This window comes from Pseudorca crassidens, chromosome X (assembly GCF_039906515.1).
Source record: "Pseudorca crassidens isolate mPseCra1 chromosome X, mPseCra1.hap1, whole genome shotgun sequence".
NCBI lineage: Eukaryota > Metazoa > Chordata > Mammalia > Artiodactyla > Delphinidae > Pseudorca > Pseudorca crassidens.
Genome location: NC_090317.1, coordinates 1,305,096 through 1,325,787, shown reverse-complemented (window position 1 = coordinate 1,325,787; position 20,692 = coordinate 1,305,096). Strand labels below are relative to the sequence as shown.

General features: G+C 36.7%; 1 protein-coding gene across 1 annotated transcript; it reads left to right on the top strand.

Moving 5' to 3' along the window:
• Positions 1 to 8: 8 nt before the first annotated feature.
• LOC137217180 (protein eva-1 homolog C-like) lies at positions 9 to 20,335 on the top strand. The gene is made up of 5 exons (XM_067723737.1): positions 9 to 153; positions 7,429 to 7,581; positions 9,554 to 9,697; positions 11,378 to 11,449; positions 18,138 to 20,335. Exons 1-5 carry the CDS (start codon positions 18 to 20, stop codon positions 18,515 to 18,517), a joined length of 885 nt encoding a protein of 294 aa, XP_067579838.1. The 5' UTR covers positions 9 to 17; the 3' UTR covers positions 18,518 to 20,335.
• Positions 20,336 to 20,692: the final 357 nt, after the last annotated feature.

Here is a 20,692-nt window from a genome sequence, read left to right as displayed (position 1 = left end):
GTGCCATCGTGAGCTAGATGCGGGCAAGTGAGGAAACACGGCACCAAATGGCTATTCTAGGACAATTTCTGAGATGCACAGGCTTGCATTTTCGATCAGTGCTGAGTTGTCTCTATTTGGCAGTTGTGCTGGAAGCAGTCCCAGAATTTTCAGGTGAGTTGATACTTTCTGATGCTCTCTTTTCTTTTGGTACTAGGACAGTCTCCATCCCTACCCACCACACGTTTAGTTATTACTGTTACTAGTTATTACATTTAGTTATTTTGGTATTACTCATTACTGTTGTGGAATGAGTATAGAAAACATCTGTGAGTTGATACATCCTAATATCATCTGATCAGCACCAGTGAAGAGGAAGGGAGCTGCACTGAGCCAAAGTATTCTTAGAGCACAGAGAATGAAGCTGATTTTGGAGTGAAATGTAAGGGAGAATAAGAAAATTGATGTGAGAAGATAGAAGATGAGATTTTCCTCATTATAAACCCAAGAGATGCACTTGAAAAAAACTCCACTTTCCCAAGCATTTCTTGCTGTTCTGCGGACATGAGAGTCTTGTGTTTATATGCAGAAGGAAATTGTATGCTGTCAGGGAACTGCTAAAGCAAGAAAAGGAAGTCAAGAATAACTGGCCTATGAAGTCTTCTGAGAGAGATACCAAATACCTCTTTTCTGCAGAGGTCTGAATATTATTTGGCTTTTGTGAATGTTTCAGAATTAGGCTTCTTCCTGTTGATACTGAAACTATCCCCAGAGCCCAGGTTATATAAAAATTACTTCAGAGAAAGAAATGGGTTCAAGATTAAATACTTTCCTGGAGAACAGCAAAATGGAGTCTTCACCAGCAGAGCAAGGTAGATCTTTAACACAATTACCTTAATGATTTAGGCCAGATGTCTTGTCAGCGGGAGACAGACTGTATCAGATTTGGAGGATTTTATGCCTATGTTAACAAAATTCACTACAAATATATCTTTCCATTTGGTTTATGTAGCCACAGCTCTTGACAGCCCTTCCCTCTGCTTCCCTCCAGAGGACTCTTGGGGACATTACATAAAGTGACACTGGTGAACATCAGCCCTGGCCTAAGTGTCAGGAAAATGTATTCTTTCCTTGCTATATAGATAGGGAAACTGTGGTTGACTCTGGGGACAAGTAAGTGGAAAAGCCAAATCTACTCTTTTAAACAATATGATGATTTGTATTATTCACAGCATCACTAGAGCTTGTGAGATAACTAAATTGTTAACTGTTCTTCAGTTTATTCTGAAGCAAGATGGTGGCTCATGATTTAATGTTGGAAACTTATTGTTACTGTTATTTAGTTGAGTCAAGAGTTTAAATGCCACATTTAATGCTACTATCTTTTTAAATTTGTTTCATTTTTGAGGATTGTATTTTTGTTGTCGTTGAAAGTATAATAAGGTTCTTGTTCCAACTCTAGAAAATACAATCATAACTCAAAGCCACTAGGATCCAGAGCCAAACTCATACTCTTATTATTACCTTTTCGTAGAAGAGTAACTTCAGACAGAGAGAGATTAAGTAATTGAGGGAGAAAGGAAAGAGGAGGTCAGTGCTCAAGATCTAGTACCAAGTAGCAGATGTGAGGAGGGGGCATCAGGGTATAAATAAGAGATGAGTTGAGGGTTCTGCACCTGAGAAGTTCAGAAATTGGTCAAGAGGTAGAGAGCACAAAGGATGGAGGGTACCAGTTCACCAAAGAGGATGTGAGGAATTGAAAGCTTCTGTCTCTTCTGACTGGGGAGTTGTTTACATTTTGCAAGGGCAGGATTGTTAGATTCCATGTCTGTGTGGGATTCCACCTTCTCCCCTCAGGCCCTCCCTGTTGGGTAGGTCATAGATGAACTATTTTCCATATTTTCTCAGTAAAAGGCTACATTGTACTCTGGAACAGATTTTAGGTAGGGTATGAGATTCTGTGAACTTGTATACCTTTCCCATTAAGTCATAGGCTGATACCTTTCCTATTAGATCATATACCAGAATTGACTTTAATGACAAGTGATTCTAAGATCCCTACATTACATGATCTGATCCTCATCAGAGTATATATGTTCTGGTCATTTGAATGGGTATAGGTGTGTAGAGTGTAACAGGAAATTAAAATAAGCTAAATGTACCAATAAAAGTTGAAGATGAGTGGTTGTGCATGAATCCAAGAGCAGAAGGCAACAGTGTAAAGTCAAAAGCCTAGATTTGAGTTCTAGCTCCATAACATATTTTTTTATTTCTTATCAATTTCACCTGTTGATTCTCTCTGTATTCTGAAAGTATTTCTCATACTAGTCCTTCTTGTAATATATGTGATTTTCTGTAATGATGACTTATCTTTGCTGCTTATGTTGGTTTAATCTGTAATCATCTTCTTTCCTTACCTTCTCTCCCTAATCCATTTACTTCTTAGTTTCTTAACTTTCTTATTTGCTCCATTTTTAATTTGTGCATTCTCATGTGCATGTCTTTCATCAGCTCAGGAACGTTTTTCTTCCAGCTTTAAATTTGTTTATTTCTTCTGCTTGTTCAATAGTAGGCTATTCCTCAAAAAACATCAAATATCAACATATTAGCTTACCATTGTCTGCAAAAGATTATCTAGTTCATCTTTATCAACAATTTGATCTTATACACCAATGCATTGTTCTTGAATTATTTAAGACTCATTTTTTTCATCCATAAAGTAGATATTATACCAACCTTATTTTATGAATCTCCTTTCCACCCAACTTTGTTCTCTCCTTGTGATGTCCTACTACTATTGTAAACAGGACTCTTTTGTGGAAAAAAAAAAACTCAGAAAGTTTATTCTGTATTTTTTAGATTATTATTATTATTTTTTTGTGGTATGCGGGCCTCTCACTGCTGTGGCCTCTCCTGCCACGGAGCACAGGCTCCAGATGCGCAGGCCCAGCAGCCACGGCCCACGGGCCCAGCCACTCCGCAGCACGCAGGATCCTCCTGGACCGGGGCACGAACCCGCACCCCCCGCATCGGCAGGCGGACTCTCAACCACTGTGCCACCAGGGAAGCCCGTGTAGATTACTTTGTAAGATATGCTCTTTTTCTGAGTTAACTAGCTGCTCTTCCTTTCTCTTGTTCTTCATTAATTTTTAACTTAAACTTCACATTAGTTGCTTTTTTCTTTGTTCAATTTCAGGAAATATTGAGATTTGTCCTGATTGTCTTTAGCTAGAGTGAGTTAACTACCTTTAGTTCTGCTCTATGTCTGCTTGCATCTTAGTCTACTCTACTTTTGATATCTACAGTGATATTTTAGCTTGACTAGAATTCTAACAGTTTTCAGTTCACATTACTCTACACTACTGATATGACTGCTTTATCCTGGACAAAAGTCCAGGACCGAATGTCTTCACTGGAGAATTCTACCAAACATACAAAGAATTTACACCCATCCTTCTCAAACTATTCCAAAAAAATGGAAGAGTAGGGCACACTCCCAAATTCATTCTATGAAGCCACCATCATCCTGATACCAAAATCAGACAAAGACATTACCAAATAAGAAAATTACAGACAAATATCTTTGATGAATATAGATGCAAAAATCCTCAGCAAAGTATTAGCAAACTGAATCCAAGGAGATATATAAGGATCATACAACATGATCAAGTTGGATTCATTCCATGGTCACAAGGATGGTTCAACATATAGAAATCAAATAGTGTGATACACCACATTAACAAAAGAGAAGACAAAAGCCACACGATCAACTCAATAGACCCAGAAAAAGCATTTGACAAAATTCAACATCCATTCATGATAAAAAAAAACTCTCACCAAAGTGGGTATAGAGGGAACATATCTCAACATAACAAAAGGCATTTATGACAACCCCACATAATACTCCATGGGGAAAAGCTGAAAGCCTTCCTGCTAAATTCAGGAATAAGACAAGGATGCCCACTCTCACCACTTCTATTCAACATAGCATTTGAAGCCTTAGACAAGCAATCAGACAAGAAGAAGAAATTAAAGTTATCCAAATTGGAAGGGAAGAAGTAAAAATGTCATTATTTGCAAATAACATGATACTGCATATAGAGAACCCTAAAGTATCCACACAAAAACTGTTAGAACTAATAAATGAATTCAACAAGGTAGCAGGATACAAGATTAATGTACAAAAATCTCTTGCATTTCTTTAATAATGAAATAGAAATAAAAAGTAAAAAAACAATTTCATTTAAAAACACGTACAGGGCTTCCCTGGTGGCACAGTGGTTGAGTCCGCCTGCCAATGCAGGGGACACGGGTTCGTGCCCCGGTCCGGGAAGATCCCACATGCCGCGGGGTAGCTGGGCCCGTGAGCCATGGCCGCTGAGCCTGCGCGTCCGGAGCCTGTGCTCCGCAACGGGAGAGGCCACAACAGTGAGAGGCCGCGTACCGCAAAAAAAACAAAAACAAAAACAAAAACAAAAAAACAAAAAAACACGTACAAGAAAATAAAATACTTAAGAATAAACCTAACCAAGGCGGTGAAAGACCTTTACACTGAGAAAGTATAAAACATTGATAAAGGAAATTGAAGATGATTCAAAGAAATGGAAATATCTCACTTGGGGTTGGGAAAACTGCTGCCACTCACACACAAAAAATGGGGCTTCTGTTAGTAAATAAAGGGAAAAATAAATACTGTGTTTTTCATTAAAAGTGTCTGATGCAGGCTGATAAGACTTGAGACCATGGAATAGTATCCTGGGTTTCAAAATAGAAGAAAAGAGTAACTGCCAGAAACTACATTGTACTCTATTTTGTTCAGACTCATCTGATATTGTTTCCAGCACCTTAAGAAGTTTATTGTCAAACTAGACAGGATTCATAAGAGATTTCCACGTATGATGAGGAGTTTGAAAACCATTTAGAAAGAAGAAAAGTTGAGAAAATTTGGTTTGTGATCCAAGAAAGTCCAAGGAAATCACTGTGCTTAAACATCTAAGGAAGCATCACGGGAAAGCGGGTTCAGTCCTGTTCTATGTAACTCCACGTAAGAGAAGTAGGATCATTAAATAGAAGTTGCAGCAGGCAGGCCAGGGTTTCAGTCAACATGCGAAAACACTTTAACAGAACTATCCAACAACCATGTTTCAAATTCCCTGTTACTAAAAGGTGTTTAAGCAGATGCCAGAGGACCAATTGCTGGGATTCTGTAAAAGATATTCAGGGACTGTGTGGCGGGCTAGCCAAGACGAAATTGGAGGTCCTTCACCCTACACAAAATCGTTTGGGAGTTATACAGTATTTTGCTCCATTGTCTATATCTCTAAAGTTCCCTCAGGCTACCTAAAGAAAGTCCTGAAGAACCATACAGCTCATGCCTGTGAAGGAGAGAAACTGGGAATCACTTGCCCACAAAAGACATCTATCAGCATCCTTTCTGCTTTTTATGGTCGTAAAGTTCCTGGTGAAAACTTTTGTCCAACTCTAACTGGTAAGACCAGTGAAAATGCCACCTGTGTGTCAGTCACAGCTAGACAGGTAAGATCCAACTTCTCAGAAAGCAAAGGCCCCAGTAACTTTGCATTCAAAAGGAAACCTATCTAATTTTATTTGAGAAAATAGTAGATTAGATATGTAATTACCAGGGAAATGCGAGTAAAATGGAAAAGAAAGAAATTAATCATAGATGGCTTGACTACACCATTTAGATTAGAAGAGTTTTGATTTTAGTTACATAATCTTAATTTGACCATTTCCCTTCCTCTCTCATATAATAATAGCTGACATTTTTTGAGTACTAACTATGTGCTAGGCATGTTGTTTGGCACAGTACATGAGTTCTCTCCTTTAATACACATAACCACGTGAAGTAGGAAATATCTTTAAATATCATTTTATAGATGAGGAAACTGACGATCAGATAGGTGAACTGATTCTCCCAAGGTTACACAGCTATTCAGTGATAGAGGTTATTGGTGACCTAGATAGAGCTGGATTAAGGTATCTATCATTTAGGAAGCTTCCTAGGAGCGCAGTATCTAATAGAAGCTAAAATATACCTGGAATCAATTGAGAACATTATAGTTCTCCCTAGAGGCTAATATATAAGCAGCTTCCTGACTGACATCATTTAATCCTTATCTGCTTGAGAGAATACACTCTCCATCTTTACTTTCTTGGTAGCAATTCACTTAATCTTATTCCTGCCACCACTAACTCCACTGAAGTCACTATTAATCCTCATGAAGTTACCTTTGATGGATACTTTTATGTTTTAATCTAATGTGACTTCTTGGTGTCACTTGACATAGTCTACCATTCCACCTTTCTTTAAACACTCAGTTCCTTTGGTTCTCATGATACCATGCTCTCTTGTTTTTTTTCTCACCTTTAAGTGCTGCCTCTCTCATTCCCATTTTAACTAACCACAATAATTGTTCGGCTACCTGGTGTTTTTAACCATTTCCAGACCCAGAGAGTATTCAACTTGTCCATATATTAAAAGCTTTCATTTCTGTATAAATTAGATCTGAAAATAGCCTTTTGCTTAACTTGTGCCAGGAATTCGTATCTCTATTTAACATACAAAGAAATACAATTTCACAGAGGCAATTTGTTGATAATCACATAACAAGTAAGTAACAGAGCTGTAATTCAAGGCCTTAGTGTTTATGTCTAATCCATAACTATATATACATTCTCTTCTAAGAGTTCAGTAAATAGAATGTCTAGATGTCAGGGGAAAAAGAAACATTTTATTGGAAAGTTAAAGAATTTAACTTTTTAAAATTTTGTAAAATTCATTAGTGGAAATAACACATTGATGTGAACTTTTATTCAGTAATTTCTCTCTCTTTCCCTTCCTCACAAGAAACTCCTGGATGAGTGCAAGGACCAACGCTGGTGTCAGATATCTGTGAATAGTCAAATGTTTGGACAAGATCCATGTCCTGGCACATACAAGTATCTTGTAGTATCTTATAAATGTAGACCAGGCAAGTTTCACAGCGGTATTTAAAATCAAGAGGGAATTTACCAAAAAGGATGGGACCTACATAGTTTGTGGGCTCATTTCTAAGTGCAATTTCTGTTTTCATGCTTAGCAATTTAAAAAGCACTGCATAATACCTTAAGCTGTATAACCCAGAAACACAAAATACTTCTTGGTGACAGAGGCTTACTTCTATTCTATAATTAAAGAAAGATTTGAAATTTACCTAAAAGTAAGAGCTTTAACCCTCCTCTTATTTAAAAATTTTTCATGGAATCCCAAATTTGGGTTGTAATCCTTCTGATAGCCGATTTCTACAAGTTCAGATGACTCTATTATATATTTCTCCTCATTTTAAGGAGGCTTAAACTATCAATGCTTCAAAACAGTTTAAAAATATAAGTGTTGGAATGTAATACTGAATTTGAAAGGGAATCTAAAGTATCAACCTTGTTTCCTAGTGAACTACCGAATAAAGACAGTATGTGAGAATGGGACGCTGAGGCTTCGGTGCAGAAATAAATCTGTCTTGACAATTTTCTCTGCAAATTATGGCAAATTCATGGAAGGAAAACAAGAATGTGATGTAATGAATAAAAATGGACCTGTCATAGGTATGTTGGAAATAGAAGATACACAAATCTACAACAGACTTTTCCAAATTCTCTGTTCAACATTAGTGACTTACTGAACTTTAAATAATGGACTAATATATTCCAGATCACTATGATATCCAACATATAAGCAATGTTATGAGACTAGCATTGAATATATAACATGTACATTCTCAGCTGGTTCAAAACTATATTATGAGCAAGAGTATAATCTTGATCAGCTAGTTCAGGGCCACAGAAATGTTGGTTTTGAAAGCTATGCCTTATATGTTTTGCAGAGACAGTGTGGGTGTAAGACAATGCTTAGTTTTAAAATGTGCAAACTCAGTAGCCTCTGCCTACTCCAATTTATTCTGAAGTGTATGCCATAGAAAAAATTAACATTCTTAAGAATTTAATTGGAAAGCCCAGTTACATTGACATTCTCAGTTAATAATGCAACATTGTATCACCTTATTGCTGAAGTGTGCTGAAACTTTAATATCAATAAATAGGCTCTGTGTGCAATTTCCAGTGCCATAATTTCTGTCTTTGGCCTATACTGCTCTCATTTGCAGTGATGCTGCTCTGTGATTATTGTTGCATTGTGTTGCTTCCTGGTATATTCATGGTTCTGTAGAAGGCATGTTTCTTGAATGCTTCAGGTCAAAAAGCTTTGAATAACCTTTGTTGATTTGCATAAACCTTGGCATAGTTCAGGGCAAAATCTTCATAAACCTATTCCCTATTACACAGGATTATGCACAGGATTATTTAGTTTACCTCTGGTCCAGCGATTCTCAATCAGAGGTGATTTTAACCTCTTTCCCAAAGACACTGTGTCTGGAAACATGTTTGGTTCTCACAACTGGGGGCAGTTGTTACTGACATCTAGTGGGTAGAGGTCAAGGATGCTGTTAAACATTGTACAATGCACAAGACAGCCTCCTACAACTAAGAATTATCCAGCCCTAAAAGTCAATAGTCCCAAGGTTGAGAAACTCTGCTCTAGTGATAGAGCACAAGATACCTCTGACCTGGCTCCCTCATCTACACTTCGATTCCTTCTTCCGTAAGAGGCAGAAGAAAATTAATATTTAAAAATGTTAGCCATAAGCATTTTCCAAGTCACTAGTCAGTACTAATATCTTTAATTGCTAAATACATATAGATACTGAAAATCTAAAATAATACACTGCAAACTCTATATTCAGAGCAGTAAAAAGAATTTGAGCTGGTAGGAGCTTGGAGAAAATTAGAATCTTTAAAACCCTTGGCAAACAAAAATTGTATTGCATGTTTTCAAGTACAAAAATCACAAGAGTTTCTTTCATGCATTTCAGAGGAGAGAAAACCTAAGACTAGGCACTATTTGATATTTTCCAAGAACCTGGGAGGTCCTATGGTTTTGCTTCCTAGGGAAGATAAGCCAAGATGCTGGCTTCTCTCTAAGCCAAAAGACAATTCTGGACCTGGTGTTGTGTTAAAGCCTGGCAGTATGATGTGACAGAGAAAAAAAAGCAAGATTACTCTTTCCATCCAAGAATAATGTGCATTTGTTGCTGTTGCTCAGCATCTATTTTCCCGTCCTACCAACATCCTGAATTTCCTATTAGGAAATTATTAACATCGACTATAGTCTAATGGGACAATACTATTCGCTAGCCAAGGAGTGGGCATGCTAGCCAAGTCAGGCCAATCCAGTAGATATTCTTTCCATGATCATTTGTATCTCAAGTAAAGTGACAAAGAGGATAACAGTATCCAGATTCATTTACCCCAGTGGTGATATCCTGAATAGACTGTTTTGACTGCAAGACCATCCTTTTAGTTCTGTTTCCTTGAGACCTCAAAATATTTTGCATTTAAAAAAAAAAAAAAACACTCTCAAGCCTGCATTGCAGAAATACCTATTCTTGTTCTCCTATGCATTCTACGTCTTTTTTTCTTCCCAACTCTCAAATTATTTGTTTGTTTGAATCCTAACCAACAGAGTGCTTAGCTCCTGATGCTCTACAAAGAGTCTTGAGACAGTGCCAAAAGAGAGAAAACTGTACACTGTTTGCAGATACAGCTACTTTTGGTGAACCTTGTTTCCCAGGAGTGAAGAAACAGCTGCAAGTTTCCTACATATGTGGTAAGAAAAACAGGGTATCTCTATCACTTAATAAATTACTGTGAGAAAGCTACAGTATTATAAGTTATATTTTACAATTACAATAATAGCTAAAATCTGTATAGCACTTTTCAGTTTAAAATTTTTTTGACATCCATGTTTCTCACTTGATCATTACAATAATCCTGTGAGGTAGGTATGTATTATTCCCATTCTATAGAAAAGCAAACAGAGGTTCAGAAAGAAGAATTAACATGTTCAAGGTTATACAGTTATTAAGTGACTTTGATTCCATACCTGTGAGATACTCAGGAGAAAATTATAAGTAAGCAGGTATATATATGCATATGGATCTGAGGGTGAGGCCAGTACTGAAGGTATTAGGAGATGTATCTTTTGGGGATGCTTAGGTACAAGCGGTAGAGGTCAACGTAAGCTGACTGAGCAGAAAAAGAGTTTATTAAAAGGGCAGTGGGTGTCTCAAAGCAGTTATTGAGAAGGATGTATAACCTGGTTCAGCTATACACCAAAGAAAAATGCCCCAAACTGTACTTTGGAACTTTCTGGTAAGAAAAATGCTTATTCCACTAAACAGCTGCTGCCACCAAAGAGAGAAAACTTATGTCTCTAGCTTCCAAGTCAATCTGGCATAGACACATCTGATTGGGGGAGCCTAGGTCATGTTACAAATCCCTAGTTGTAAGGGAGATTGGGAAAGTCAGTATCTAGAATTTTCATCTCCTATGACAGGAGGTAGATTTTTCTCTGCACAAAAACCCATAATGTGAGTTAATATTGCAGTCATAGAAAGGGGTTAAGGCTTTGAGTAGCCAAAGCGGTTAACATAGCTATCACTCATATATCTTAAAATATGCTTACATTCTCCTTAAAAGGTTAATGATATTTATCCTACTAATATTTATAGAACGGGGAAATCTCCAAACAATAAGGTGATCTAGCATGATAACTGTTGTGTATAGTTTGAAGAGAAGAGAGGCTAGAACAAAGTCCAAAGGAATATTAGCCTTAAGATACTTGCAGAGAAAAAGAGATTTCAAAGGGGTCTAAGAAGAGATAAGTGAAGTATGAAGAAGATGAGAAGAATGTGATGTGAAAGCATAAAGGGTGACTGATGGAAAGGAAGAAGTAATCAACTGTGCCTATAATGTTAAGAGGGACAGTGAGATGAAAACTTAGAGATAGCTCTAAGGGGATGTGAGATCAGAGAAATTTTTATTTTTGATTTAAAATATGTCAACATTTTTCTAAACTGAGAGGAAGGAGCCATTCCATACATCAAAACAATGGCCTCATCTTCTTTGGTTTTTGGCAAATCCTCATTTTGAAATTGCTTCAGTCCAAACTCTTCACTACTTTCCAGTTCAAGAGTCCTTAGTACTTAGTGTACACTCCTTACTTCTGTGCTTTGAAATTTCATTAGTACATTTATTTCTTCCTCTGTTCTGTGACAATGCCTAGACTATTACCTGATTCAATGCTTAGAATTTATTCCATGGAAATAAATAGGTATGTTAATGCTGTCATTTAAAATTCAGGTTTAACACTAATTTAGTCTCTCACAATATATTATTTTTTTAATGAATGTCTGCCAAATATAAACTTTCTATCCATCCCCACTATATGAACAGTAGCTGCAATTCCCATGCCAAATTTTCTACTCCTTGATGTTTTGCATTTCAGTGCCTATAAAGTTGCTGCAACAAATGGACCATAGCTCACTGGACCCATTTACACTGTCTGATTATATATATGGTAAGTATCAGAAGACATTCTGCATAGTAGGACTGCCTACAAGTGAATGATTAGAAATGGAATAGCTAAATAGTTTTATTTAATACAAAATTTTCTTTTCTTTATCCTTTCCCCCCTTAAAAAACTTGGATCCAAACTGATCTCTTGCAGAATGGCTTCCTATAAAATATCTCTTCCATTCTGACACAGTCATGGGAATTTAATCTAGTCTAGAGTCTTAAGTGCAAAAATAAAGCCTTGTAAAAATAGAATTTAATATTTGAAATGGTACTTTATTGTCTAACTATTGGAAATCTTGCCTAGAATGTCTGACAGTGGAGAGCTTCTTCCATACAGTAGATCCCTTCCATACAAACAATCTCTGGGACTCAGATGTTATATCATAATTAGATATTTAAATTATAGAGTTAAATTATAGAGTTAATATATAATAGCAGAGTCTAAGGTGATTAGTCCAAACTTCATTAATATTTGACTCATTCTCAAATGGCAAACTTCCTCCAAAAAGTTTTCTTTTATTTCATTTTTTGCAGATTTTTGGAGGTATAATTTACATATCATAAAATTCACCCATATTAAGCATACAGTTAGTGATTTTTAGTATATGCACAGAGTTGTGTAACCATTACCACGGTCACATTTTAGAACATTTTATTACCCCTAAAAGAAATCCTGTACCCAGTAGCAGCTTATATTGGATTCCCAAGAGACCTATTGACTCAAAAATAGTTAAGAATACTGATATATTAGCAGTCCAATGCAGTTTTCAAATGATGTCAAACGCCATAGACCTTTTTGGTGAAAGTATATGTAGAAGGGTGAATTTTTGAGCAGGTCCCTTATAGATGCTCCTAGATGACTCTGTCACTCCAACATACCCAAACCTGGCCAACAAATTGGGGAGACAGAATAGGTTACCACTCCCTTGAGACACATTTCCCATAGGGTTGACTCACTTCCTATATGGTCGTCAGGAAAAGAAGTATCCCTGCTCCATCTTATACAAATTACTCTCACAAACATGCATGCATCTTCATTCCTTGAGATCTCTGGCACATGGATGACAATTTTCTTTTCTGTAGTAATGAGTGAAGTGTTCTGTTTGTGACTATTAGATCAATATTATTAATTGTGTTGAGTTTTCACATCCCTCCTTTACTCCTGTAAGTTTTTAAAAAATATTTATTTATTTATTTTTATATTTATTTTTGGCTATGTTGGGTCTTCATTTCTGTGCGAGGGCTTTCTCTAGTTGCGGTGAGCAGGGGCCACTCTTCATTGCGGTGCACAGGCCTCTCATTATCGCGGCCTCTCTTGTTGTGGAGCACAGGCTCCAGATGCACAGGCTCAGTAGTTGCGGCCCACGGGCCTAGTTGCTCCGTGGCATGTGGGATCTTCCCGGAGCAGGGCTCGAACCCGTGTCCCCTGCATTGGCAGGCAGATCCTCAACCACTGTGCCACCAGGGAAGCCCTGTAAGTTTTTGATTATGGACGTTGAGGCTATGTTATCACTTGCCTAAGATATTACATCATCCTGGTGTATTGACCTTTTATTTGTATGTAGTGACCTTTTAAGTCTTCAGTAAGTTTTATTACCCTAACGTCTATTGTGTTTGATGTTAATATAGTTGCACCAACATTTTTTGGTTTGCATTTTCCTGTTATAGCTTTAAAGTTCCTATTGCTTTCTACATTTCAGGATTGGCATATTTTCATTTTATTCTGATTTTCAAATTTATTTGCATAGAGTTGAGCAAAGTAGACTCACATAGAACTTTTAAACTTTTAATTTTGAAATAACTTCAAACATATAGAAAACTTTTAAGAATAGTACGAAGAACTCACCTAGGTTCTCCATTTAAAAATATTTTTTGTACATCATGCAGGGACTTCCCTGACAGTCCAGTGGTTAAGACTCTGGGCTTCCACTGCAGGGGGCATGAGTTCAATCCCTGGTCAGGGGACTAAGATCCCACATGCTGTGTGGCAAAAATTTTTTTTATCACATTTGCTTTGTTATTATATCACCTAACCACCTATCTCTGGGTATATATCCATGATACTATTTTTCTGAACACATTGAGGATATGTTGTAGATTTGATGCCCCAGTATTCTAAAGTAGCTCAGTGTATATCTTTAAAACTACAAGCATCATTCATAAGCATTAATCCATACAAAGACATACATGCAAACAACTGTACATCCATGAAACCCTTGAAATCTGGGAATTGACACTGACAAAAACCACCATTTAATCCAGATACCCTTTTCAAAACTTTCCAGTTGTTTCAATAATGCTCTTTATAACTATATATTGTTTTCTGATCTAGGATTCAATACATGATCATATGTTGCATTTACGTTTCATGTTTTTAGTTTCAGTGTAGTCTCTTACAATCTGTAACAGTTCCTTGGTCTTTTCTCTCATGATCTTGACATTTTTGAAGAGGCATAGACCCACTGTTTTGTAGAATGTCCATAAGTTCAGATTTGTCTAGTGTTTCCTCATGATTAGATTCATGTTATGCACTTTTGGCAGAAATACCGTAGAAGTGATGTATTTGTCCCATTACTGATCTTTGAAAACTTGGTTAAGGTCATGGGTCCCAGTTTTCTTTACTGTAAATAAATTTTCCCTTTGTAAGTAGTACATATCTTGTAGGGGGATGCTTTATATGAATGTCTTGTTCCTCAACAAACTTTCACTCACTATCAGTGATTTTTGCCTGGAAGAATTATTATTTTGGTTGCAAAATAGTGATTTTCCAATTCTCATTTCTTCTACATTTATTAGTTGTAATTCTTTTTTTTTTGCGATATGCGGGCCTCTCACTGTTGTGGCTCTCCCGTTGCGGAGCACAGGCTCCGGACGCGCAGGCTCAGCGGCCATGGCTCACGGGCCCAGCCGCTCCGCGGCATGTGGGATCTTCCCGGACCGGGGCACGAACCCACGTCCCCTGCATTGGCAGGCGAACTCTCAACCACTGCGCCACCAGGGAAGCCCAGTTGTAATTCATTTTTAAAAAGAGGTTTCCTTTCTCCTCATTTATTAAGATACTTTCATTGGTTTTTAAATGCAGTGTCTAGATGTGGATTTCTTTTTATTCACCCTGATTGGCATTCATTGGAATTACTGAATCTGTGGATTTCATCAGTTCTAGAAAATGTAAGCCTTTATTACTTTATAACTTTATATATATATAACTATATATATAATATATATAATTATATATTATATATATAAATATATATATAATATATATAATATATAATTTATATATAATATAATATATAACTTATATATATAATATATATTATTATATCATATATTATATGATATATATGATATATATTATATATATAAATTATATATAATATATAATTTATATATATAATATATAATTTGTATATATAATATATATCATATATATATAACTTTATAACTTTATAAGGTTATAACTTTATAACTTTATAACTATAATAACTATATATTACCTCTGCTCAGTTTTCCTCTCCTCTCCCTCTAAGCCTCTGATTAATCATATAGTAAAGTTTCATACTCTATCCTTCATGTTTTTATCTCTTGTATTTATTTTTTCTCTCTCTGCTGCATTCCAAATAATTTCTTCTGGTCTATCTTCCAGTGCTCTAAATTCAGCTGTATCTGATCTGTCATTAAACCTATCAGATTAATTTTAATTAAAATTATTATATTTTTATTTACAGAATTCCTTTTGGTTCTTCTTCAAATCTACTGGGTCATTTTTATGGTTTTTGCTTTATATGCATATTTTCAATCTCTTATTTACATAAAATATATTAAACAATGTTATTTTATATAGTGTTCCTGATAATTCCTTATGCTCCAAATCACTATACTGCTTCTGGATCCTTCAGGAATTAGGAGTAGGTTGGAGTATGAGAGAGAAGTAAGGAGACAAAATGGTTTTAACTGAATAGTGCTGTTGTAATATGGTATTAGTGCCCTGTAGGTGGCAGGTGCCCTAATGTTGGTTGTTTCCCTTTGGGGATCCTTTTGGGATGTTCAATACTGCACTCTTTCTGAACATAAAGATGTACTCTTTGTCTTACCTCTCATGAACCTACACAGCTTTTAAGTTTCATTAGGTCCCATTTGTTTATTTTTCTTTTTATTCTTATTACTGTAGGAGTTGGGTCAACAAAGATTTTGCTGTGATTTATGTCAAAGAGTGTTCTGCCTATGTTTTCCTCTAAGAGTTTTATAGTGTCTGGCCTTACATTTAGGTCTTTAATCCATTCTGAGTTTATTTTTGTGTATGGTGTTAGGGATCGTTCTAATTTCATTCTTTTACATGTAGCTGTCCAGTTTTCCCAGCGCCACTTATGGAAGAGCCTGTCTTTTTTCCATTGTATATCCTTGCCTCCTTTGTCATAGATTAGGTGATCATACGTGTGTGCATTTATCTTTGGGATTTCTATCTTGTTCCATTGATCTATAGTTCTGTTTCTGTGCCAGTACCATACTGTTTTGATTACTGTGCTTTGTAGTATAGTCTGAAGTCAGGGAGCCTGATTCCTCCAGCTCCATTTTTCTTTCTCAATATTGCTTTGGTTATTTGGGGTCATTTGTATTTCCATACAACTTGTAAAATTTTTGTTCTAGTTCTGTGAAAAATGCCATTGGTAATTTGATAAAGATTGCATTGAATCTGTAGATTGCCTTGGGTAGTATAGTCATTTTCACAATATTGATTCTTCCAATCCAAGAACATGGTATACCTCTCCATCTGTTTATGTCCTAGTCACATTCTCTGATGTCCACTCTGGCCCAACGGAAGCAATACACTTTATCTTTCAACCAAAACTTGGGCAGTGAAGGCTGCTCATCACCAAGTGTATCTCTGCTTTGTTATTTCAAACAACTCCAGCTAGCCTCTTGTTTCTGGACTTCTTTTTAAAAAGAGCCCATTACCAATTTCTGTGTCCTTCAAACTCCAGGGGATACAGATAAAGCTTGCTCCAAAATTCTCTTAAATGTTTTACTTCAGTAGTAGTACAAGGTAGGCCTGTAAACTTTTTATCTCAGCACATCCAGCAGGGATGATGTGGGGTTTGAGGTGACACATCCATACTTTATGAGGGTAAAAATTTCCTCATGTGAAAAAGGATAGTGTATGAAAAGCACTTAACCAGGGAGGGGAAACAGCACTCCACACACTTTCACCTGATGGAAGATGCTTCAAAGAAATTTGTGCTACCAGCCTCTTTCCACAAGCACTCTCTCATTCTTTTATATAGCCTGGAGATGGATGATTACGAGCTAGAAGTCACAAAACTGTTTCGGAGTCAGCCCTTTAGAAGTCCTGCTCAGATAAATGGTCAACTACCTCTCTTTAATGTGGAGGTACTTGGACCTATTGTTCTCAACAGCAATTCTGTGGCAGGAAAATTCCTATTCTAGTATCCGTTTTTATAGTGTATTTTCTGAGTTTTATCATAATATATCTCATGTTTATAATAAAAAAAAGACAAAGATAAAAAGTTAATCCAACTCTCGGTGGGAAAGAAAGGCTATCTGGTCATTTCATAAAAGATCATAATATTGTGAACATAAAACTGCTCTAAAAAATAAAGTCCTTTAGAAAAAAACAAAAGAAAAAAGATAATACTGTATATTTAATGTTATCTGCTTTTTTCCAAGTAAACTCTCAGTAGCAGTTTCCCGTCATAATAAATAAATTTTAGATATCCAAAAAGACAGCTAATTATAGGTAAAGGTCATAAAGAGATAAATTCTTCTTTCTGAGTTGATAGCAAGGGGAGAAATGTGTGTCTCTGGTGCACTGCGTTGCCTTTAATACGGAACTGGTGTGAAATAAGCACCTTCTTTGAAGGTAGGAATAGGAAGTGTACCATTTTATTCTCTGTACTTTGAACTTTGACAAATGAAAACTGCGTATCCAACTACTATCTTTTGTTTGAGACATTAGGAGAAAACCCCACTAAACCATGCTTGGGCTCCACATTTATAAAGATTAAATAAACACGAAGGCCCAGTCCAATTCTTATTCAATGTCTTAGTCTGCTCAGGCTTCCATAAGAAAATACCATAGACTAGTTGGTTTAAACAACAGAAATTAATTTTCTCACAGATCTGGAGACTAGAAGTTTCAGATCAAGGTGCCAGCATGGTCAGTTTCTGGTGGGAACTCTCTTCCTATACTGTAGACATCTGCCTTCTCACTAGATGTCCTTAAATGGGAAAGAGAGAGAGAGACAGAGAGGGAGGGACAGAGAGAGACAAAGAGACAGAGACAGACACAGAGAGAGAGATCCTTATGTTGTCTCTTGTTATAAGGGCACTAATCCCATCATGAGGGCCCTACCATCATAACCTTATCTAAGCTAATTTTCCAAAGGTTTCATCTCCAAATACCATCACATTGAGGTTAGGGCTTCAAAACATGAATTTGGAGGTAGCTACACAATTTAATCTATAGCATTCAGGAATACAAAACCATCAAGAGACTGAAGAACTGGTTTGTCATTTATTCTTTGTTTGTTTTAGTATTTCTCATATCTGCCCCATTATAGAGTATTCTCAGAAGGATCTACCTTGGCTAAGTGATGAGATCAATAAATACTTGTCTCCTTGAACAACGCCCATGATCCTTATGGGTCACTGGTTTATTGTTTTCCTCACAGGCATCCCTGAGAAAATGGGCCTGTATTTCCTGTGCGGTGTCTCCGGAGGTCTTATCTTTCTATTATGCATCTTTACTCCCAAAGTGACCTTTATCCAGGACTTGAAAGAAGTTTTCTGGTGTATAAATTCCAAGTTGGGCAAGAGAAAGCTACAGGACCAAGAGGAAGAAGAAGATAACCACAACGATGACAGTTCTTCTGGCTCCTCTTTCCATCATTTTACTCACACCTATCCAGCCTCAAATAGCCTGTTTTGCCCTGAACTGACTGCAGTTTTAGAGCGTGCAGCTAAGGAAAGAAACCAAGAAAGAGATGAAATCTGGATAGCCAAAGAACCTAGTCCCTATGCCATTTACAAAGTAAAATCCGCCACAAAATAAAATGACCCAGAATGTGCTATTTACCTGAGTACCAAGTGTAAAGACAGATGATCGTATGTTTTAAATACAGAAATGCCACAAAATACTGGGTAATAGGGATGGAAAAGTATTATTGTTAATACATCAATTTTCAAAGGTCTGATTGAGACCATGAGCTTTCAGGTTACAGCAAGGCCCCATAAGCTATATGACCATACTAAATTTTTTAGAAAGGTCTACAAAAAGGAAAATAGAAATGAGGTCGGTAGTGTGAAAGTTTGTTAATAAGCAGGGGAGTAAGCCCTGGAATTTTTGGTAGATAGGGAAAGAAATGACAACATATAAGCCTAGGATACTACCTATATCAGTGAGTTCACCTGATGAAAAGATACTTTTAAGCATATATTTAGGATTTTATAAAGGCTCAGAGATGAGGTGGAACAAGCGCTTGACAAGTAGTAACAGGACACATGAACTTCAGGAGGCCACTCAGTTTCTCCATTTTATAATCTATAAAATATACTTACAATTATGATTGTTTAGAAAATCAAATGGATTATTGTACGTAAAGGTGTTATATAAAATGTAATTTAGGGTGGCAGGTGTTACTATGTTCCAATTGTTGGCACTTTAGAATCTATCTATATTCAAAGGCAAACCAGCAAAAATACTAACCTTATGTGGTACAGTGGATTATTCATTTGTGGATTGTCAGGTGTTAAATACTGCCCATTAAATTGTCCTTTTTAAACAATTCATTCAACATCTCCAAATGCTGGGTATTGGTGATATAAAAATGAATAAGACAGCCCCTGCTCTCAAGGAGTTCACAAATTAGTCAGGGGAAACTGGCTCTTAAACAGAATACGGGGGAAGCATAAGGCGCTAATGTGCAAAGGGCTGAGGTCAGGGAGAAGGCAAAATAATAAAGAATATTAATAACTAAAACACACAGGGTAAAAAGAGGTGAGGCTACGATTGAATCTTGTAGGATGACTAAAAGTTTGCTAGGCACACTAGATGGTGGGAACATGGCATTCAAGGAAAAGGAAAAAGCATGTGAAAAGGCACAGAGGCAGGGGCAGGCATGGCACGTTGGGGGAACTGCAAATAATTATATATAAGATAATGTGTAGAATAGTGTGCAGTTTTTAAGGGCCACTCTGGGTTCAGTATGGAGATTCAATTAGGAACAAGGACAAGAGTGAAGGCAGGAACATGTTAGAAAGAATATTTTTAAACCTTTTAGAAATGTTTAGCTAAAATATATATAAATATATTTTAATCTGTAAACTTGTATTGATATTGGCAAATTACCCACAAAAGTTACTCCCATAAGATAGACACACACCAGTGTATGAATGCTCACTTCTCCATATCTTAACAATGCATACTAAAAAACTAAGGGAATCTACCCCAAATATGCTTCTCACCTTCCCTCCTATAAGCCTGAATTCTTTCTATATCTTTATTTATTGTCTTTTTCACTCATGCCTGAAAGTGTGAAGCACAATTTCTTTTTAAGTCCAGCTCACAATAATTGCAAGAAGTGTGTGTTTATTTCTGCATGTTTTCTTTTTAAAAAATATTTCAGAAATACAAGAGTGTAGATGATAATATAACAAATAACAATCTACTTACCACGAAGTTTTAGCTCTAAAGCTTCACAACAATAGTTGAAGCCCCTGTGTATTCTTCCTTGATCTCATTGCCCTTTATTCCTCCAGTCCTTATTCCCCAGAGGTCATCATCACCTGAATTTGTAATTTATCATCCACATACAGATTTTTATTCTTTTGTTACATATTCATGGATTGCATAATAATATCAGAGTGCTGTTCTGCCTTTAAAAAAACTTCATATAGGGCTTCCCTGGTGGCGCAGTGGTTGAGAGTCCACCTGCCGATGCAGGGGACACGGGTTCGTGCCCTGGTCCGGGAAGATCCCACATGCCGCGGAGCGGCTGGGCCCGTGAGCCATGGCCGCTGAGCCTGCGCGTCCGGATCCTGTGCTCCGCAACGGGAGAGGCCACGACAGTGAGAGGCCCGCGTACCGCAAAAACAAACAAACAAACAAAAGAAACCTTCATATAATTGGTAATATGTTGTACATATCTTTGTGCAGGTTGCAGTTTTCACTTAATCTTATGTTTGGGGAATATGTCCACTTGGGTGATAATGATGATGCAAATTGTTA